Genomic DNA, 21935 nt, shown 5'->3' on the forward strand with positions numbered 1-21935 from the left:
GACACAGCAGTGACCACCAGACACGACACGCTCTGTCTAGTGGAGCAGGAGCGAAGGCAGAGGGCCAGGGGGAGGTGGGCTGGGGCTGCGGCGTGGTTCCAGTGGTCCCGGACAGACCGTCCTCCCCCCATCGTTCCCTGCTTCCCACCACGTTAGTCTCCGAGTGGTCGCCTCATCCCCTCCTCCCTGGAAGGACCCTTAAGCCACCGTGTCCCCCACAGCCAGGTGTCCCTCTCAGCTTGGCGTCCGGCAAAGCCCAGTCCCTCCTGTCCCCTTTGCAGTGGCTTTGAGTGCATCGCCTATCCTCTGTGGAGCCCCAAGTCTGGGGCCTTGGAGCCCAGGGCTGCCCTGGAAAGTGCCAGAGGAGATCCACTGCTCCCCAGGGGAGACCGGGAGCCAGCAGCGGCATCAGACACATCTCGAGGCCAGAGGGACATCCCCGGTGGCCCTCCGGGTGAGTGGAGCTGACCAGCTGGTTGGCGGTAGCTTACGTGAGTGCTTCAGGGTGTGTGGGCTGATGGCGGGCACCTCAGAACCTGGGCAGGAGGAGAATAAAGTTGACCCTTGAGAACTCAGGCACAGTGGCCCTGGAGGGGACAGAACGTCCCAGGAAGACAGTGCCCAGACCCGAGCAGGCCGGTCGCCATTGCTGTGGGTTACAAGTCAGGCTGGGAGCTACCGCCCTGGGCACCAGACCCCTCGGGTGCACGTTCTTACTGTGTGAGCCCAGAGCCCGTGGTGGGGCTGGGGCACGGCGGCCCGGGGACCGCCATGGCGGCCGTCCTGCCCTCGCCACATGCACATCTGGTCACTGCCGGCAGTCTTGTTCGTGCACAAGAGCCTGGTGGTGCGGTGTGGCCCCTGGGCTGAGGGCCTCGGGCCTGTTTCTGCATCTGTCAGACCTTGGCGGTTTGCCTCGGCCACTGTCACCAGGAGGTCTGTGGCTGGACGGGAGCGCGCCCTCGCGACAGCCCCCACCCGCCCTGGGCAGGCGTCTGTAGACCTAACGGTCGCCAGCGTTTGCCTGGTTTTCCGGCTGGTTCCGCCTCTGCCCGGAGCACACAGCAACTCCACATGCACCTGGCCCCACGGCTCCTGGTGCCTGACAGCTGCTGCCGTGGATGCCTGGCCCGGCTTCTCCATGGAGTCCTCCGGAACCACTGCCGGAAGCAGAGCACTGGAGCTCCGGAGGTAAATCGGAGTTTAATCTCTGCAGCTCACCGTGTCCGGGGACCCCGGGTCCCACACAAGCTGATGCAGCCCCACCGCTTACGTCCTAATGGGGGGAGCATGTGCGTTACCGGAGGCGTCCCAGCGAGCGTGGCTGTGGGTCCCGCCTGGTCCCCTCGCCACGGGAAGCAGCTGCATCAGGTCCTGTGGACCAGGGCACGGTCATCAGCGGGACTCCGGGGTCCCCACCGGGCAAGTTCACGCGCATGTTAGCCGCGGGGACCTTCACGTTCTCCTTAGCCCTTGAAGAGGGGCCGGTCCCCCATCAGGACCCCAGCCCTGGATGCCGCAGGGGGTGCTCCCAGGTCACAGCAGAACGGGGGGACTAGTGTTCTGCACCAGGGCCCGGGCCGGGCCCCTCTGTGTGGGGGCCGGTGGGGGCCCCGAGGCTCGTGGGGGGAGGCCCGGGGGGCTGGCCACGACCCCTCGTCTGCTTCCCACTGGGTTTATAGAAGCAACTTTATGCCAAAGGGCAGAATAGGTCTCATGTTTCTGCATAAAAACACCCTCTGGGCGCCACACCTTCCACCGGCAGGGATTTCAGAGCCTGTGATGAGGTCTCCGTGGAAACCCGGCCCGGAAAGGGGGGCCCACGTCCGCGCCCGGGTGTTTGGTGTGGGCGGCCCGGGCCTGGCCCGCTGTGCGGGTTTGGGGTGCTCGCCGCTCGGGAGCGGGCCTCACCCTGTGCTCACGGGACTGGTGCCCGGCTGCCGACACGCTCGGAGACGTTTCCGGCTTTGCCAGGACGCGGGCGTGGAGCCGTAGAGAATCACCTTTGGGGAGACCGAGGGGAGCACGCCTTGGGTCCTATGAGAACCGCTCGAGCTCTGCAGCTGGACCCGAGGCCCCGGGTCCTTTGCCACGTGCCCTGAGGGCTGACCCGGGAGGTGGCTGCTTCTCTGCCGCTTTTTGGCCGAGCCTCTCCACACCTGTCTCCTCTTCTGTAAAGCGATGGTGAGCGGCATCTGCTCCCGGGACCGCCAACCCCTTCGTGACCCCCTCCCGTCCCCTCACAGGGTGGGGCGCCAGGGACACGCACACCTGGGTCAGGAGGGGTCGCCCGAGCCTCTCTGCAGGACGCTGCCACTGCGTCCTGCCCGCTCAGCTGCCCCGGAGCAGCCCTCGCCCCACCGGGGCCCAAGCCCTCGGACGAGCTGGCCCGGGGTGGCCCTGGGTCATGGACACACTGGCCGGCCGTCTGCAAAGAGGAAATGAAGTCAGTGCAAATTTGACTGTTGCCGCAGGTAGGATAGGAGTCGGCCGTGAGCGAGAAAATCCCAGATAATCACAGCTTGACCAGGGGAGCTCGCTCTGTGGGCTCCAGGAGGCGGCAGCTGCGGGGCGGCCGGGTGGTACCTGAGACCCGCGTGGGAGTGGGGAAAACCGGAAACGGCCGGGACACGGAGCTGCTTGGGTGGGAAAGAAGGAAGTCTTTGTTGTTGTTTTAACCAAAGCGGCTCGTTCTGTGACTCTCTGGGGACAGACAGCCTCAACTTATTCTGAGCGTTATTCCGAAAGAAAGCAAAATTGTGCCGTCGTGTGGCAGCCCCCACGCATACAGGGAACACGGAGCGAACCTCCGTGTTCTCAGAGCAGCCCCGCCTCCGGGTCCCTGCTCCCGAGCTCACTCTCGAGCCCCCTTCCGACAGCGCAGCGGCGGCTTCAACTCCATTGATGTTCGCCTCTCGTGTGGATGTTCAGAGGCTGGGGTGCCGTCCCCCGTGGTCACCGGGGCCCCTGTTTCTGTTTCCTATGCCGCTGCTCTGTCGCCCTTCCTGCGTCATCTCGTGGCCCTAGAAGGTTGCACAGGCGCCAGTCGTCATGCCCCCTGTTCCCGGCAGCTGGGAGGGGGAAGCATGAGGAGCTAGGGCCCTTCCTTTTAAGCCGCGTCCCTTCTAAGAACGTGCCGTTGCTTACACGTCGTCGGCCAGAACTTGGTGACGTGACCGCACCAGGCCTCGAGGAGACGAGGAACGCAATGTGCCAGCCAAGACCAGGCTCTGTGGCCGGAGAACCAGGGGAGGGTGGCCGTTTCCGTCAACCGGCACCTTTGCCTGACAGTCTGGATGCCGCGTGAGCAAACCCACCGGCAGCCAAGGCCTCCGCCGCCTTCGGGGGCTGACGGGGAAGCGGGAGGCGGGTGCCCTCCCTCTGCAGCCCTTTGCAGGAAGCGTGTCCTACGCGCAGCGCCCCCGTAGCCCTCGCCCTCACGCCCCGGCCCCACCACGGGACAGTGAGGCAGTGACGAACGGGCTCGGTAAAACCGGGGCTGGAGGCGAAGACGCTCATTCTGTGAGACCGACAGGAAGTGACGGAGACGGGGCCCCACGGCAGCAGGAGCTGACGAGGGCACCGGGGCGCGGCGGCCCCGTGGCGGGCTCAGCTGGCACCTTCGAGCGCGGCCTCGCGCACGCCCCCCGGGGACCGGCTTCTCGGCTTCCTCCTCACCCCTGCAACGGGCGGTTCAGGACATAAACCCCCTAAAAGCCTGCTTTCTAATCACACGAAGAAGTGAAACGAGCAGAGAAAGTACTTTCTGGAGGCCTCGTGTCGCCACGCGGGGCTCAGTCTCCTCTTCTCCCTTTGATACGAACTATGTCAGCCGCCTCATGGTTTTTAACTTCCGAGCAGTTTGCTTTCCGTTGAGAAGAAAAGACGATTTCATAGGCGTGGACCGGCGCCAGGCTTCCCACAGCCTTTGGTGACGTTGCAGCCCCCACGTGGTAGCAACAAGGCTGATAACTGGTGTTAGGTTCACAGAGACTTTTATATTTAGACGCTTAACCTTTTGTAACTCCCGCCCTCGGCCTTAAGCGGGATGCCCTTTTGTGCTGATCGCGTCAGGGGGGCGTCCGCTCGCCCCCTGGCAGCGTGAGCCCTCGGAGTCCTGCGACAGGTGCCGATAGAGGCTGCAGGGACGCTGGCAGGCGGGCCACTCGGCCCAGACAATCCCCGTAAATTGGATTTGGGAACCCGATAAAGCCCTAGCAGGGCGAGAACCTCACGTTGCAAGCGTGTGTGTGTGTGTGTGTGTGTGTGTGTGAGTGAAAGGCACAAAACCCTCCCAGGAAATGTTTCCGACTGATGTGAGTGGTCCCTCTTTTCCATTTGTTGAACACGTGGTTTCGGGCATTCGTCAGATGCGGTCTGCGAAGAATCATCCCTAATTGTAAGATGATTTTAAAAATCAAGGTGCCCTTTGCTGCTAATGCAGTCTTGCCAATAAGCGACTCAACGTATAGCAGAGAACTTCTGGGAATTTCATTGCCTTGGGGGGGGAGAGGGGGGAGGTAACGCATTTTAATATTAATTGTCTATGGTTAATTATGGCAGCGTAGCTACCGTGAAAGATCCTGGCTTTTAAAGGGAAATCTGTGCCGTGAATTTCCTGTGGAGGAATCCTACGGGGGGGGGGGGGGGGGGGGGGGGGGGGGCTCGTCCCAGACAAGTACAGGAAAATCCTGCGGTGCCTCCAGGCAATGCCGTGGGCAGGGGATACACTTGCTCTTCAGGGGCTGCGACCATCTGAAACCAAGCAACCCCGGGGGTGGGGGGGCCACGCGATCTGAGACCACAGCCCGCGGAGTGAGCCCCTCCCACAGCCTTGGCCACCCTCCCCGGCACCTCTCCACCTGCCGCTCATGGGTCCTGGGGCTGCGTGGGCACAGCCACAGGGCAGGAGCCCCAGGAACACCCCCGGGACCCCTAACAGCAGACCTCCGGGGGGCCCCGGAGAGAAAGGAGGGAGGGAGGCTGGCCTGGGCTTGCGTCAGGTGCCGAGATCTCGCGTGGTGGCCAGCCTGCGCCCGCATGGATGTGCCTGGGGGGGCGGCTGCGAACACGGCTCTAGAAGGCACGGATGTGCCTTCAGCAACCCAGAACCAGCTTGGATTTCTCTTTGCCCCCGACCGCGGCCTCGGAGGCCTGTCCCCCCGAAGGGGTCTCCATGCTGACACTGGCAGTGAGGATGCCCTGCCCCAGGGCAGGGTGGGCCGGGGTGGGCGCCCTTCCCCGTGGCCTAGGGACAGGCCCCAGACCGCGTAGGGCCACCAGGCCGCCCAGGGACGGAGACTTCGTCTGTGTCTTCATCTGCCTCAGGCTTAGCCTCTGACAGCTGAGCCACAGAGGGGAGGGGACATGTCCCACCTCGCCAGCTGCCCCTGTGCAGCCTGCGCTGGGACCCCTGCTGGGACCTGCTGGCAGGGGCTCCCAGTCTCCTGTGGTCAGAGCCCTGCTTGCCAGAAGCCTGACCCCGGGGGCCCTCCTGGGGCAGTTTATGCCACTGTGTCTGACCCCCCCCCCCCCCACGTCACAGAGCCTGTGGCCTTCTGGTCACCACGATGCCGCCTACGGGCCTCTGTCCCCTGGGAGTGGGTGTCAGGCCCCTGCATGAGCTGGTGGGGGTGGGGGTCTCCCCTGGGATCCAGGACCCACTTCGGGCAGGGGATTCGAGGAGGGCGGGAGGCCAGGCCGGCACCCTGCTCTCTGACCTGTCCGGGGTCCCCTGGCCAAGTTTCCGGGGAGGGGTCTGCCGGAGTCTCCGCTCCTGGGCGGTGGTGGGCGTGGGGCAGGCCTGGCCCAGGCCCCATGGCAGGGCAGTGTGGGGACAGGGAGCCTCCGGGCACCCGGCACCACCCCGAGGAGCTGCCCGTGGCCAGCTAGACCTGCAGGTGTGGGATTTGGCCGAGGCTCGGCCCGGGACTGAGGGGCCGTGGGCCAGGCGTGTGCTGAGCGTGGGCCTGCGTGTGTAAGCACCCTCGTGTGGCACCGTGCACATCTGTGTGCACACCTCCCGTGTGGGGTGTGTGTGTCAGCGTGTGCCCGGCCCCTCACAGCACGCTCCGCTGGTGGGCCGCAGGCCCCTCGAGGCCTTTCTGGAAGCCTCGGGACCAGCTTCCTTCTCCTAGGAAAGGCTGCTGCCCGCAGCGCGTCTCCCCCGACGGCAGCTCCCGGAGACACAACAAATCTCCTTTCATCCCTCCCAGAAAGAACACGGGGCCACGAGTTCTGTCTTGCTGGGATCAGCACAACCCCGGCCCAAGGCCAACTCCAGCCCTCGTGGGAGGCGAGCTTCGGGGTCCAGAGACCCCAGAGACCCCGGACTGGCCGGGAGCCCCAAGCCACTGTCCCGGCCTGTCCCGCCACCGTCCGCACCTGCAGGCGGCCCCCTCCGTTGGAGAGCTGCCACGCTCCAGGCCCGTTCGTGGGCCCCGAGGCCTCTGCCCAGGTCTGTCCCGAGAGCCCCCAGGACTGCCGCGTGTGTCGCCCAAGAAGACAGCCCCAGGCGCAGCCTCCCGGCCGATACCTGCGCAGGAGCCAAGCTGGAGGTCAGCCGCGGTGTCCAGACCCCGCGTCCCCAGGGCCGCTCCTCTGCTGCTTTCCCGCTGGATGAGCAGGGGACCCCTCGGGGGAGCCCTGTGTGGTGTCAGGCTGCCTGCCTAGCCCCGTAGGGCTGGTGTCCCCCCGTTGGTCACCTCGGGGGCAGCCTGGCCTCGCTCTGCCCAGCCAGGCACAGACAGCCTGGCTGCCGGAGGCTCCCGGAGTCGAGGATGAGGGGACATCAGAGACAGGCTCAGGGAGAACCCCAGATCAGTGCCTCCCCCTCCGTCCTGCGGGTTTGACCACAGAGTCCCGGCCCCTTTCGAGTCTTTTTTGAGATTCCAGCACAACCGAGCCCAGGAGCCGAGCCTGGAGGTAACGCGTGCCCTCGGGGCCGCAGGAAGTGTCTGTTGGCATTTCTGGAAGGAGGAGGCTTTAACCACTTTGCGGAGCGCACATACAGCCCCCTTCGGAAGGACACACGTGTAGAAGAGGGACGGGGCAGTGAGTCTGAGCATCCAGAAAGGTCATGGGCCAACGGGGACCGTGGCTTTGTGTCAAATCCATTTTCTACGCTTCAGTAAAGGGAGGGAAGGCGGTCACCGGGTTCCTCGTCAGGAACGGTGCTGTGGCCCCAGACACCGGCCCTGCCGAGCTCAGCCCGAGGGACCGGGGTCCTGGTCCACCGCAGCCACCACAGGGCACGGGGCTTCTAAACACCTGCCCGGCCAGGCCCGGCCATGAGCTGCCTGCAGGCCTGGCTCTCACACGGGCTCCTTGGGAAACTCATGGATTCGAAAACCTCTGGATAGAAACCTGAACCAAACCCTGCCCGCAGGCGGGCCCTCCATCCTGCAGCCCAGATGGGGCCTGAGACCCCCCACGCGGGGACGCCTGTTTCTGGGCTGGTCCCCAGGGCGCCTCCATGCTGGGTGCAGACCGTGCGGACACATCCGGTCGAGGTGGAGCGGAAGCACCTGGAAGGTCCTGCCCCGTGGTCACGTCGGGCCAGCCCTCGCCTCGGGCCCGGGCGCCCACTGGACAAACCGAGTGGTGGTGGGGGGGGGGGGGGTGCGTCACGGCCTCGAGGGAGCCCTCGTCTGGAGACCGGGCCGTCCAAGAAGGGGCCCAAGGGAGCCCCCCACCCCCAGCCCTGCCCAGCACTCACGCTGCCTCCTCGCCCTCTGGGCCATGGAGACCCCGGCCCCGCCAGTCCTCGCCGAACAGGCCGCTCTGCCTTTGGAAGGTAGCAGCTCCTTGGCCGGTTGAGCCTCTGCCCTAAAGACTAACGCGGTGTGTCTGGTCACCTCCACGTGAGACGGCTCTCGGCCCCTCAGGGCCGATAACATTTTATTTTTTTCTTCATACAAATGAAGAAAACATTCCAGCCTGTGGCTGGCTCTCCGCCCGGGGCCCCCCGGCGGCCGTTTGACGGTCGCGGCCCAGCCTGCGCAGCCCTGTTTACTCGGGCCGCGCTCCGCCTTTGTCTCCGCGTCCTACACAGGTGATTAGGGAGTCTAATTGAGTTGGCCGTAAAAAGATAATTAATCGACATTTCCTCCCAGAGAGGTCAAGCGCCCATCTCCCCGCGGTGCAGCCTCCCGTTACCAGTCGCCCCCCACCCGCCCCCCCGGACGCAGCAGTGACCTTTATCTTGCTGATGATTAAAATCGACATAGAGGCCTCGGAAATCACTCCCGGGAGCTGGGGTCGGCATCTCTGGGCAGGGGCCCTGCCTCGAGGGTCAGCCAGGCTGGCCAGTGCCCCCCTAGAGAGGCCAGGACCAGCTCCAAGGGCCCCTGCAGGCCAGGGCGGGACCCTCGCCCCAGAACGCTGTCCCCACGTTGTCCCCAGGCTGAGGAGAACAATGGGTCCCCTGAGACTCTGGTGCGTGGTGAGGCGGCTCTCTCGGAGGGTGGGGGCTCCGGCCAGGAGCGCGGCCGGGAAGGGGGATCTGCTCTGCCAACAGGGCAGACAAGGTGAGGAAGGGGCCGCAGGAGGGGGTGAGTGTTGGGGGTGCACATGGCCACCCCGTGACAGCAAGATGGATGGTGGCGGGGCCAGGGCCACCGGGACAGGACACCTGCAACAGTACCCCGGGGGCAGGGCGTGAGCAGAGGCCAGAGGGGCCAAGCGTCCAGAGGCTCAGTGTGGCGGCCCGGTCGTGAGCTAGGACGAGACGTGAGGAGTAGCCAGTGCGGCTGGCCCCGGAAGTCCTGTGGCCACAGGGCTTGGCATGTGCTCAGGACGCAGGAGGAGGTCAGTGGGAGTTTGGGGCTGGAGGGGGGGGTCTCACCCAGTGGTGAGTCCCTGTGCTAGGTGCGAGGCTGGGCCCTGTGATGGCGGCTGAGGGGAGACCAGGACGGGGGGACATCGGTGATGTCGTCCACGTTTCTGGTCGAGCGAGCCGGAGTTGGGGTAGGAATTGGGTCTGGGGGGCAGCACGTGCAGCTGTCCGCAGGGAGCGGAGGTGGGTGACTGACCCGAAGAGGCGGGAGCTGGACGAATGTGGTGGACACCCCCACGGGCAGCAAGGCACCCACCCAAAGGGGCACGGACGGGGGAGAAAAGAGACCGGCCTCCAGCAGTGGAGGTGGGGGGTGGGGGTCAGCTGCGGCCACTGGTGCCCAGGCAAGGTGCACCGATGTTAGGGCCGAGGACAGCGGCCCCCCGTTGTGGGAAACCCAGATTCTCAACAAACCCTGTGGAGCCCTGGGCTGCGGGCCCTCCTGCTCCGGGACAGAGGGCACTCTGAGAGGACGCCCTTCCAAGTGGATTTTAAACTCCTAAGCCGACCAGAGAGCCCTGTTCTCTTTCAGTGGCCAAGCAGGGTCCACAAGGTCTCTCCCTGACCTTCCACGATGGGCTGGGGCACAAGGTGCATAGGAGGCTTCTGGCCTGGCCGGGACACCACCCGTCCCACAAACGCCCTGTGCCGCGGTCCACACACGGGCGGGGTGGCTGGGGACGGCAGGAGGCCTGACCTTTTGGGACATCGCACACGCAGGGCAGAGACAAGCTGAAGGACCGCTTGGACGCACGACCTGGGAAGCCACGGTCCAGCTGAGACACGGAGGCAAAGGAGGCCACCGGGCCGTGTGCAAAAAGAGGGGCCGACGCACGGGGCCCCGAGCACGGCCAGGCTGTGGTGACAGCGTTGTGATCAGCCCAGGAGCCCCACGAGAGCAGCTCTAGCGGGAAGAGCTGGGGCTGAATTTGGGGGGCACAGGACAGGAGCGGCGGCTGCAGGCTGAGCCCCGGTTCTGGGAAGGCAGCGTCACATCTGAGACTCGGGGATGGCCCGGGGAGAGGGGGCGGTCAGGTGAGCGAGTTCCACGTGGCCGCCGCACTTTGTGGGGAAGGGGCCTCGGCGCCCAGAGGCCTCCTGGGCCCGAGCGGCTGAATCTCGAGGACCCCTCCTCGCACCGCGGACGTGCCACCGCTTTGGTTTAAGCCCGTTGGTGTTGGGTTTCTCTGGCTTTCGACCAACAGGGGTCTCGGAGCCACTTCTCGTCCGGGGACGATGAATGGCAGGAGGTGATGGAGAATGTCAAGCCTGTGGCTGAACCGAACTTGGTCGTCCACGCGCCTACCGGCCGCGTTGGGTGACGTGGTGTTAGCGGGCAGGCGGGCAGGTGGGCAGGCCAGCACCGCGGTGCTCTCTGGGCCGGGGCTCCTCACCACGGGGCTGTGACCGCAGAGCCCCAGCCCCGACAGGCCCTGGGAGTCCCGTGAGAATCCGCGGGCGGCTGCTTGGTGCCAGGTCGGTCATCGGGCCCCCTGAGCCCAGGGAGGCGATGTGCTCCGGGCCCCGTGCCCACGTCCCCCGGCCACCCCCGCCTGGGGAAATCGGCACATTTCAGGTGCGGGTCTGACGCTGCTGCTGTCGGAAGCGGGCGCTGGGGACCCACTCCTGCACGGTCACCTTGGCAAGGGTATTAGGACACAGAGCCGGGGCCTTCGTTGGCCGGAGGCGTCGATAACAGACAACTGGTTCCTCTCAGGCCCGCTGGAAACCGTCGCTGCGCTCAGAAACAGAAATCATGCCGTCAGCAACGCGGTTCACAGTCGTTGCCCAGGACATAAATAGTGTGGGGACAGCAAAAGCTAATGGAGAGGAGGACTTTAGTTAAAGAATGTCCTTGCAGAAGGAAAGACTTTACTTTTTATAATGCGCCATAATGATGACATTAAGACCCCTCTGAGAGAAATAATTCCCTACCTGTAATTTGGAAATACTTCTGGGGCCCGTAGGCATCTCTCCCTGCAGAAGTTGGGCTCCAGGGAAGGGGACTTAATGCCTACGGCCCCTGGGCCCCATCCAGGGCACGGATGAGAGACGCCCTCCACCCACTGAGCTCCCCCCATTGGCGGGAGCGTCCAGCCCGCCTTGTCCACCTCCAGCTGTCCCCACGGCCCCGTCCAGCCCCCTCCCTGCGGTTCGACCAGCTCCTGCTGGTGGCTTCTCCCTGTGTGAGAGCCGGCAGGGACCTCAGGACAGAGGTCAGTCAGGAGAGCTGGGAGCCCAGCCCCCACAGGATAGCGGGTCCCGACGCATGCGTGTCTGGGACAGTGCCGGTGGCCCTCACCAACCTCACGACCCCGTCTCAGCAGCCAGCTTTCTGTGCAAGGGACAGAAGGAGGGGACAGCCAGGGCTGTAGGCCCATTGTCTAGCGCGGCGGAGCCTGGGGAGGGGACCGCCAGGAGACGCCCCGTCCCACCTCGGGACACTGGGAGGGGAGGAGTAGGGAAAGCCAGGATGGACAGGGTCCACGGTGGGGGTACCTCCTGCAGGGCCCAGCCCAGCCTGGAGGATTTGGGGGTCTCCTGGGGGGCTCTCGCCCCTTGTGGGGGCTGGTGGCTGCCAGCCGGCCCCCATGTTCCACACTCTTCCTGGACCTGGTCCGACATCACCTTAGCATGCAGCCATGACGTAGAAATGTCCTCCTCCGGGTCCTGACCTGGCATCCAGGGCCTCAGGCAACGGGCTGTGTGGTAGGAGACCCTCCTAGCCCCAGGGCACCAGCCTGCAGGGCTCTCAGGGTGGACCCCAGGTGAGGGGGCGTCAAGAGGCCGGGGGCCCCAAAATATACCCGCACGGAGCCTGCGCAGCGTAGAGCAGGCTGTGCCCCACCCCCCCCGTCCCCCCAGCCACACGGCCAGTGCCCCCGCCGGCCGAGCTACAGACGCTTTGCGTCAGGGGCCGTGTGACAGGTTCTTTCCCATCTTAGCTTTGTGCTGTGTTGAGGGATGTTCTGTCCTTCACCTTCCAGGAGAAGCCCGGGGATGCGAGCCCCACTGTCCTGAGGACTGCAGGCGAGTGGAACAAGGTTGTGCCCGGTTCTCGGACGTCTGCCTTGGGCCCCCCCCAGCCGGGTACAGCCCCGTCCTCTTCCTGGACGACCCCTGTGAGGTATGGGCATGGGTATGGGCAGGGAGACACCCCCCCCCCCCCAGGGCTCTGTCCACACGGTGCCCCGCACCGAGGCCCATGTGCTGGTTGCCCCGCTGAACCCTCCCCCACTGCTCCTTCCAGAAGGCAGGTGGCAGGCCCAGAGGGGGCCTGGGCCCCGGCAGGACGCCCACCACGCAGGACCCGCCAGGAGGCAGCAGGTAGGAGACACTGACCGACTCAGGGCATTCGGGGGGTTTGGTCCGGCCTCGCCATCGGCGGGACCACAGGTGGGGCCCCCCAGGTGTGCGCTCCGTGCAGGGGCCGGGGTCTCGGTTTCCCACAGGCGGGCGACCCTGTGACCCCACAGGCATGGTCTCCGTCTGCCCAGGGGCTGCACGCACTTCTGCGGCCTAGACGGCAGGAGAGGCCAGGCTCCCAGCCTCAGGGGAGCCGGGCCCTGGTCCAGGTTGGCAGAGCAGGGTGGCCCACGGAAGGGACGATGCTCCTTGATTGTGTTCGGAGGCCAGGAGGGGCCCACAGCGTGGGCAGAGGCGGCCAGAGGCCCGCCACATACCTGCCGCAGGCCCGTGATCCGTCCTGCAGCAGACACACAGGTCGGGGCTGTGAGCCCCACGGTGGGGGCCGAGGAGACTCCACTCTGCCAGTACCTCGGCCACACGCTCTTTCCAGCCCGGAGACCTGCCAGGAGGAAGGCTGAGTTCCAGAGAAATCACTCCTGGCAACTGCTTGTGGGAGCATCCTGTCCCCTGCCAGGCTGTGTGGCCCAAGGCTCAGGTGGGACTGAGCTCACCTCCCTGCCCCCCAAGCCCCCGGCACCCCCGGCCTCTCCCCAACCCGGTTTGCAGTTCCGTGGGGACTCTGGGGGGTGCAGAGCAGAGCTGGGGCCGAAACCAGCACATCGGGAAGCTGTGGCTGGGACCCTGAGAGCCGGCCCGCTCTTAGAAGGCAGGAACCCTCCCTCTGTAGGCGGGGTGGGGAGAACGTGGCCCCTGGGGGAGGGGCACCAGGCCTTCGAAGTCGCCCACCTGCTGGCAAGGGCAGGCCTCTGACCCTTGTGTGTAGCCTTGTCATCAGCCCGGGAGAGGAGGGGCAGTGGCCAAGGCCAGCATGCCCCGGGCGCCTCTTGTGGCCTGGGACACGCACATCTCTCTTCACGCGGTCTGCTCCGGGGCACCCGTCGAAATAGCCTCACAAAAGAGCAGAGGCCTGTGGGCACAGACCCAACGGCAAAACCCTAGGAAAATAAGGCATTGAGTAGAAACGGGAGGAGGGCCCGCGGCATCCGTCCTGAGCCGCCGCAGCCTGCGGACGTTCCGCAGTTAGATTGCTCATCGGTGACGCCAGCGGGCGTGGGACGGGCCGGGACACCCGGAGGCTGGCACAGTATCGGCAGGCTGACAAGCCTTTGATCCCACTCGCGAGGCGGAGCCGGGACGAGCTGTTTCCAGGGGAAGGTGCCACCCTGTGTCGTTCTGAGTCACGGTTTGTGAATCAAATATGAGGCCCGCTTCACACAGTAAGTGGAGAAGCACAGACTTTAAGAAAAAAAAAAAAAAAAAAAGCCAAGATCCTGCTGAACATTGACACGCCACACTCAGCCCGCGCTTCGGTCGCGGGCACGCACGTGGGACCCAAAGCTGCAACACGCGCGGAATAACTCGCGTCGACACGCACAGACCCATCCGTGCCCGGGGCAGAGTTACTGCTTCCTTTTGTAACGGGGGCAGCTGGGGGCTGTGGGACGAGGAACCGTCTTCCTCCAGCACAGAGAAGGCCCTCGATGTCTGGTTTCTCCTGAGGGCAGGAGGCAGCGCCCGCTCATTCTGTCGGTTCTGGTGCTTGAAATTCAGTGTCCTCGTCCCGGGGTCCTCACCATCCCAGGAGGGCTCGGCTTGTGACCCGGTGCCCGTGGCCGGGGCTCCAAGGTCTTCTGAGTAGAGGACCCCTGCAGGGATGGCTTTCAGTGGGAACTCGGGGGCTCGGGCCGCCCCACCCCAGGGCCCGTTTGCAGGCACAGGTCTGAGCAGTGACGCACAAAGCCCTTTGTGGCCGCCGAGCGCCCCCCAGAGCCCACCTCCCCTGCCCCTCTCACAGGGTCCGTGTGGCGCGTCACCTGCCTCAGACCCCACTGCCCGAACAGCCACTTTCTCCAGGGCCCCTGCTCTGTGCCCCCGAGGCCCCCTACCCGATCTGGGTGTCTTGTGGCCCCCCCCAGCCCAGCCCCCACCCACAGAAGAGTGCCCGAGGCCCCCAGCATCTGCCCCAGCACCCCCTACCAGTTCTGCTGCGGGGATGTGGACCGTCCCCATGTCCCCCCCCCCCCCAGCTCCTTACTCTGGTTCAGGCACCAGCATCCCACACTAGCATCCAAACCTGGCTCTTGACCCCAGAAGCCCACCTTTTAGAATCCTAAGAAAAGCATCCTTTCTAGCAACCGAGGCGGACTCGGGCAGATCAGGGGCCCCGGACCTCCCCCTGGGTCTGGTTTGCGTTAAGGTAGGCCCTCTCGGGGTCTCAGATGTGTGGCTCCGGTCTGGCCCACCCCCGGGGTCAGGGTGTTTGCAGGGCGGTTGCCTCCACGTGAATGGGACCGGGGGGACCGAGATGCTCCTGACTCTGCGGAGCCCTCGGCTGCCAGTTCCCGGGTTGGGGCTCTCATTTGAGAACGCCAGACCCACGGGGGAGGCAGGGGAAGGGAGGCTCTGGCACTCTCTGCCCCAAAAGTCCTTGCCCCTCTCCAGCCCCCACGTGGCACGCAACAACCTCACCCCTGCTGAGGATGGGCTGTGATGTCATCTCACAGACACCTCAACTTCCCCGGGAGGCCACCACTCAGACCCCACTTTCTGTAATGGGGAGCGGGCCTGCTGGGCCTGACCCAGACCCCGAAATGGGGCACAGGGCCCGCTGGACTCTCCCCCCCGGCCCCCCCCCACCCCAGGCTGCCTCAGGCAAACGCATGGACCACAGATCAGCCAGGCATCCCGGCCTAGAAGTCTGTGTTTCTGGTTGTGGGTTGACAGCCTGCCTCCGGGTCTAGAATGAGCCCCCCTGGAGGGCGGAAGGCAGGACCGTGGAGGCCAAAGGCCGGGAGGGGGCAGCCCCCTCTCCCCACCAGGCTCCACCTGCCTCCTCTGCCCCACCCCCAGCGACCCCAGAGCCCCCTCCCTGTTGCACGGTTCCCTCCCACTCACTCAGATGAGATGAGATATTGGCAGAAGCCGGTGACAGACTGCTCCAAGCCTGCCTCCTGCCTGTCCCCAGTCCCCGGCCAGTCGGCAAACAGGGTCCCCACGCAAGGTTCCCAAGGTGTTAACGATTTCCGTGGGGGCGAGATGGGGGTGTGTGCGGATGGCTTCTGCCCGCACACCGCCTCCTCCCCGCGCCCAGGGTCCAGGGGCGCAGAACGGCCTGTGGGTGTCAGCACAGTCCAAGAGCTCCCGCAGGCCGAGGGATGGCGGGGCCGCGGGGCTGACTTGAATGTCCGAAGCGGTCTGGGCAGCCGCCAGCCCGCCCGGGGGGACCCGGGTCAGCTTCAGGGTCGGCGGCGGCGTGGCCCGTGCCCACGTGCGGCCTCACGGACAGGGGCCGCCTCTGCGTCCTCGCCGAGCCTCCCGCCCCTGGTCACCTGTGTGCCCTGGGCTGCCCACCTCTGCCTGGTGACCCCCAGCAGCCACAGCCCACTAGTCGTTTGCTCGCTTATTCACCCTGCCCGCTGAGCAGCCCAGTGTAGACTTCCAGGAGGCTCGCCCAATGGAAATGACTGAAAAAGGTGCCTCCATACTCACAAAGATGAAGAAGGTCGCGCCACCCTGTCATTTCAGAGCCTGGCGGAGGTTTGATTTGCATAAGAAGGGAGAGAACTGGCTGCCTCCAGCTTCCAGGCGCAGTTCTGCGGTATCGTCAGTGACTAAGGAGAATCACCTTTGTGCATTTTGGTGAAGGGAAGGGAGGTGAAGGGTCACCCGCCAAGGCCGCTGGGCCCGCAGTGGCTTCTACCCTCCAGCACACGTGCTCTCACCGTTTATTCGTGGGGCGTGCCGCCTGGGGAAGGGGGCACTTAGGTGCAGCCATGTGGTCCCGTGCCCAGCCCCCAGCCCGCTCAGAGCGCTTCACCACAGACCCCAGCGAGCCATGCTCAGCAGAGTCCCTGCTGGGAGGGCCCTGAGCCCTGTCCCGGGGGCCCTGAGCCGTGTCCCGGGAAATGGCATGAATCACGGCCCTGACTTCTTCCCTCAGAGTCTGGGACCTGACTTCCCACCGCCCCAGGGTCACGTGGGCGCTTTCCGTGTGGACCCCGCTTGGGGGTGGTCTGCAGATGGCTTCGGGGTTTGCGCACGGACCCCATCCTGGAGCAGAGAGGGGCAGTCGCTGGCCAGGCCCTGCGAGGAGCCCGGAGGCTGACCCTCTGTGCCCACGGCCCGGGGCGAGGCTGCATCCCCAGGGCCTGGGGCTGTGCTCCGAGGGCCCCAGCCGGGCCTGCCCGACTGAATCCGGCTGACCCTGGAGGCCCTGCCCGGGGCATCTGCGGGTCTCAGCGGGGCCAGCCAGTGGTGGTCTCACGGGACAGCACCCAGGCCCCAGGGCAGAGGAGGGGGCAAGGCAGGTGGACCCGTGTCCCCGGGGCAGGGTCATCGAGGAGCCCGGGATGGAGGCTTGGACAGCCTCCCCGAGAGGTCAGAGGCCCGCGTCAGGTGCTCAGCGGTCACCTGCGCGACCCTGCCCGGAGGGGTTGCCAGCACCAAATATCTATTCAAGTAAAAACAGTAATTGGCCCCATCTGTGTTGGCCTGGTGACTGATGAAGTGACTAATCGCGGAAGTCTTAATTAAACCCATTTTTCTCCGGGTGAGCAGGGGAGGGGCTGTGCCGGCCAGCACATCAGGCTCCGGGCTGGCCGAGTGCTGAGCCGGCAGTGAGCAGTCACGGGCAAGGTCGGCCCGAGGCCCCCAGCCACCCCCGGGCAGACTGGCCGCCGCGTTGTGCTGTTACAAAACACGCACTTAGGGTCTGGGGGAGAATGCCCCGTTTCAGTGGAATTCTCACGGGCGGCCGGGCAGACTCACAGCCACATTTACACAACAGACTTCGTCTTTTGCAGCTGACCCAACTCCACATCATTCAGGAACTGACGGGGCCCTGTGTCATGTTGTGAAATTCCGTAATATGCCAGGAATGTCTCCGCAGGAATCTCCCAGGGAAGAGCAGGGCCCCGGGCGGGGGCCTCCAGGGCCACCGGGGTCCCAGGGACGACAGGCTCAGGCTGGTGGCCTGTCCCACGTCTGAGCTCCGGGGGTGAGGGGGCGGGGTGGGGGGGCAGTGCAGGGTCCAATCGGGAAGGCCCTCGGATCAGCCTCTTGGCTCCTCGCGGGGCCCGGCCAGCTACTGCCCCGCGCTGCCCTACGGGTGGGGTTCACGCATCCCCTTCCCTGCACCACGGCCGCCTCTGGGGCCACTTCTGGGTGCCCCCCACCCTCTCTCCCTCCGCTCTGTGACCTACACAGGGCTCAGCTCAGGAGACTGGAGTGCGTGCTTCGTAACCCAAAGGTCCGGGGTGAAGCCCTCAGCCCCTCTGCCCTGCGGCACCCCCTCCAGCTCACCTGGGCCCCCCGCCCTGTTCTCCACACACAGCAACCCCCCGCCCCCCCCGCCAGCCTTTGGCACACGCCGGCCCCTCAGCTAGGAAGGTCTTCCTCGGCCTGCGGCCTGCGTCACCAGGCAACGTGTCTGCTGTAGGGCAGCCCTGCTCCCAGGGGTGTCCCAGCAAAGTGCGGGGCTGGGGGGACGGGTAGCTTGATCTCAGATGAGCCCCAGGGCAGCGCGGTGGGAGAGGGCTCCCAAGACAAGAGGGAGCCAGGCAGAGGGCTCTGGTCCCCTGGGGACCTCGTCACCCCTTCCTTGGCCACCGGCCCCTGGTAGAGTGGGCCCGGCCTCCCCCCCCCCCCCCATCCCCGGGCTGGAAGCTCCTCCAGGCGTGTTCATGGAAAATCAGACATGGAGACTGACATTGGGTTTCTCTGCTTCCTCAGAAACTCTAAAGATGGAGAACTGAGCCCCATCGTCCCAGCAGGAGTAATAAACGGAAGCAGGTGTGAGGGCCAGGCGGGAACAGCTGGGCTGATGGGGCGCCCTCACCCCACCCCACCCACAGCACAGCACGACGAGGCTGGAGGCTGGTGGCAGGTGGGGCCTTAACCCTTACACGCCCACTGCAGGCCAGGGGGGGACACCTTCACATCCCCTCCCCGCCCCGCCATCCGAGGCCCCCGGCCGCTCTCCCGCCTGTGCAAGCAGGGGCCTCACTTGCAGGGGCCACTGTGGCAGTGTGACCCCAGTGCCCCTGGGTGCCCCGTGGAGCAGAACACGCTCGGCAGAGGGGGAGCAGCCGGGGCTGCGTGCCCACTGCACCCCGTGTCTGTGCCCGTGGCCGTCACTCAGGACCCACAGCCCTGAGGCTCCTGTTTCCCAGGGGTCCCCCGGGAGTGGTGATGGTTTCCAGCTCAGCCCCAAATCCGGGCCAGCTGTGCTCCAACAATTAGCTGATGTTCTGATTTTGGAAATTCCTTATGGGCTCTGTGTGGGGGCCACAGAGGGCCCCGGGTCTCCCATCCCACGTGAGCAGGTCGGGAGAGCCGGGTCGCTTCCCTGCGGGCCACACGCCCTCAGGGTGGCAGTTTTCCCCAATCCCTGCCTTGACTGACATTGGACTCCGTGGCTCCCCGGTTCCCTAAGCCGGCACATCCCATCGGTACCGGAGGACTGCCATGATGCCCACACGGCTGTGGGCAGAGGCCGGGACCCGGGGCCTTGACCTAGACGGCTCTGGGCGGGGAGCTCTCCCCAGCCAGGATATGGGTGCCTTCTCGCCACGCTGAGCCCCAGGCAGACTGGTCCCCGTGCCCAGGTCAGGTCTCAGGGCCTCCACACCCCATGCCCTGCCCACGTGCCCACCTCAGCCTGAAAAACTGATGACAGCCAGGGTCAGGACCAGGCCTGACCAAGCCGCGGGCCTGCTTCCCCAGCCCTCTAGCCCTAAGTCGGGTCTGTAGCCAACGGCCCTCCTCTGCCGGGCCACGGGGCCACCCTGCCCACAGCCCTGCAGGTCCCTTGGTGGGCCTGTGGGTGGACAGGCCCGGGTCACACAGGCTGCTAGAGACCTTTGGCTCCCCCCAAGGGAACCCCTTTCTCTTGCCACCCACCGTGTGCTTGACTGCGGGGTCTTGACGTCCCCTCCCCAGCTGCCTCCCTCTGTTCAGCTGCCCAGGAAAGGGACGAGCGTGCACAGGTCGCCGGGTTCCGGTCCCACTGGGCCAGGGTCTGGCTGGGCGGCCTCAGGCTTCCTCTTCAATTATGGCCGTTTCCACAGCTCCGCCCACCTGGGCGTGCCCGGGCTGCCGTGGGCCTCGCCTCAGCAGTGGTTCTGCTGAGGGTCAGACATGCTGCTGGTAATTCCGGTGGGACGGAGTCCCCAGGCGCATCCCTGGGGGGCTGCATGGTGTTTCAGTGCAGTCCTGAGACACGCTTGTCCTGGAAGAGGTGAAGTGAGGAGAGCCTGCTGAGGTTGCCCGGCTCGGCTCAGACAGGACACTCTCGGGTCCTACGGAAAGGGAAAGGCACGGGTCAGGGGGAGCGGTGGGGCCGGCGGTGCCGAGGGGAGGGCAGCTGGGCCTGTGGGCCACTCAGGTATCTGCGCACCTGATAGGAACCTGCAGGTTACTTGTCGGCCCTGAAAGGAGGCTGTCCGGTCCCCTCCTCGTGCCAGCTTGGCCGTTGGCCCCACGGGTGAGGCCCGCCAGGCCTGATGGGGACCAGGAGACCCACCACGGGGACCTCGCCACAGAGTATTCACACTGGTCCAGGCCCCACCTCACAGCGACACAAGAAGTCAGGACAATATGCCCCTTGGGGGCCCTGGAAGGACAACCCCGACTAGCAGGCACACAGGCCTCACGCCCTGCCCCCCACTAGGAGCCCCGGCCCTCGGGCCACGGAGACACGAGTTGGGGCCATCTGAGCACCACGTCTCAGTCTGGTCTGTAAATGCGGGACCATGAGGGGCTGGGTTTGCCCTCCCACAGGTAAACAGGTAACAGGCCGGATAAGATCCAGGAAACCATGGCCAACCTTCAAGACACTGGGTATCATGTGATGAAGAGGGAGCCCCTGAGAGGCCCCAGCTCGCTTCCCAGAGCATTTCCAGCTGTAGTGCAGGGAGGGGACCCCGCAGGCTCAGGGGTCCCCACGAGGGGAGAGAAGGAGCTGGGAGTCCCGGGAAGCTAAGGCAGCTAGAGTTTGCAGGAGGCAGCACGGGAGAGGGGAGTCCTAGAGATCTGCAGAGCGTGAGGAACGTGCTTGAACGTGCCAGGAAAACCAGCGAGAGGGTCACAGCAAGTCCTGCCCGGAGCTCACACGGGGCTGTGAAGAGTGCTCGGTCCAGGGGCCAGTCCGGAAGACCTCAACTCACAGGATGTCAGAAGAGTACTAAGTGGTGGGGAATAAATTAACCATATCTCGAACCCCACCTTGCAAGCCTTAAGGGCAAGACCCAAAAGGATCAAACCGTCTCTAAGTAACCAAACAGCATCAAGACTATAAGAATACAAAAGCATCCAGTGGCCAAGAAAGTAAAATTCACAATGTCTGACATCTGACCGAAAATTACCAGGCACACAAAGAAAGCAGGAAAGTACAACCCATGATGAGGAAAAATGAACCAATCAAAGCCGACCCAGAAAGGACACCAATGGAAGAGCCAGTAGACGGCAGCATGAGACGTCGTCACTGGATTCTGTGTGTCCAGCAGGGAAGACCGGCCACGCTCGGCAGAAGTGAGGCGTGAAGGAGTGGGCTCACCCCCCAAAGATGATGTGCGTGGCCAGGGGTGGGCGGGAGGGGCGTGAACTTGCAGGCACAGCCACAGAAACCCCCCAGATGAAGCCCAGGAAGAGAAGCAGGGCTGAACTTCATGAGCGGAGCGTTTTGAACTGCCGAACAGCTCCTCTCCGCCAAACATGCACGGAATCAGAGGCCCCCAAGTGCCGCAAGGGGAGGACGCGGCCGAAGAGACAAATAACGGCCACCGTGTTTTCAAACTCATCGCAAACTATAAACCCACAGATTCAAGACACAAGGAACCCCAACCACAGGAAACATGAGGACAAGGACGCCAGCCACAGATAAAGAGAAAACCAGGCTGGAGCCCTGGGTCCCCAGCCCCGCCCGGCCCCCGGGTCCCGACTCTCCCAGCGCCCTTTTCCGCCCAGGAGGCGCCGGCACCGGTTCCCAGAGGGGGCCTGTCCCCTCCTCTGGCTCTGACCCCCCCTTGGTTTCTGGAGGCTCAGCTCAGTGCTGTCTACACAGTCAGTGCCCAGTGTTCCTGCTGTCACGATGCGGCCCAGGGCTCCCGGTGCACCCTCAGCAGGTGGCCCCTCGGGACCGCCTCCCAGGGCGCCAAGTCCCCACCCCGCGGGTCTGGGAGAACCGTCCGCTGATCAGTCGGCGCCTCTGGCCTCTCCTCACACCGAGACTCCCCAGCTGCTTCCCAGCTCTGCCTCCCGATTTCTCAAGGCCCTGGGGGTTCTGTAAAAACTCTCAGGATTCTTGTAACCCCGTCTATTTCTCTTGACTCTGGCAGGCTGACAGACTCTGGTTATTCTTAGTCCTGAATTATTTATCCGCGTTCTCCTCCTCACCCACATTTCAGAATCTGTAACGTGGCTCCTGGGTCCCAGCCAAGGCCCATTTCCCCCGCTCAAAATGAAGTAATTTTAAAATCTTTTGTCTTTAATTTTTTATCACCCAAACCATGCCCGTGGTAATTAAGCTTGGCAAGGGGTCGGAGCCTGGCAGGTCGCCGAGCCGATGCCAGGGAGCCCCCGTCCTCCACCCCCAGCTCTGATAACAGGAAACCACCACCAGCCACGGAGGCCGGGGTGGGAGGAGTCCCGTGGCTCCCCCCAAGGCCCCCGG

The 21935-nt window shown here is 65.0% G+C and overlaps 1 protein-coding gene across 10 annotated transcripts in view; it reads left to right on the plus strand.

Moving 5' to 3' along the window:
* Positions 1 to 21935, plus strand: part of MORN1 (MORN repeat containing 1) — a 51030-nt gene that overhangs the window by 26055 nt on the left and 3040 nt on the right. For 3 of the 10 annotated variants that reach the window (XM_081796489.1, XM_081796486.1, XM_081796488.1), the window contains 4 exons: positions 282 to 454; positions 992 to 1191; positions 11824 to 11963; positions 12087 to 12163. In XM_081796489.1, coding sequence (XP_081652615.1) covers positions 282 to 454; positions 992 to 1191; positions 11824 to 11963; positions 12087 to 12163 — 590 coding nt within the window. The other 7 variants (XM_081796490.1, XM_081796492.1, XM_081796487.1 and 4 more) reach the window with 6 other exon arrangements.

The sequence above is a fragment of the Panthera onca genome, chromosome C1 (assembly GCF_046562875.1).
Source record: "Panthera onca isolate mPanOnc1 chromosome C1, mPanOnc1 haplotype 2, whole genome shotgun sequence".
Classification (NCBI taxonomy): Eukaryota; Metazoa; Chordata; class Mammalia; order Carnivora; family Felidae; genus Panthera; species Panthera onca.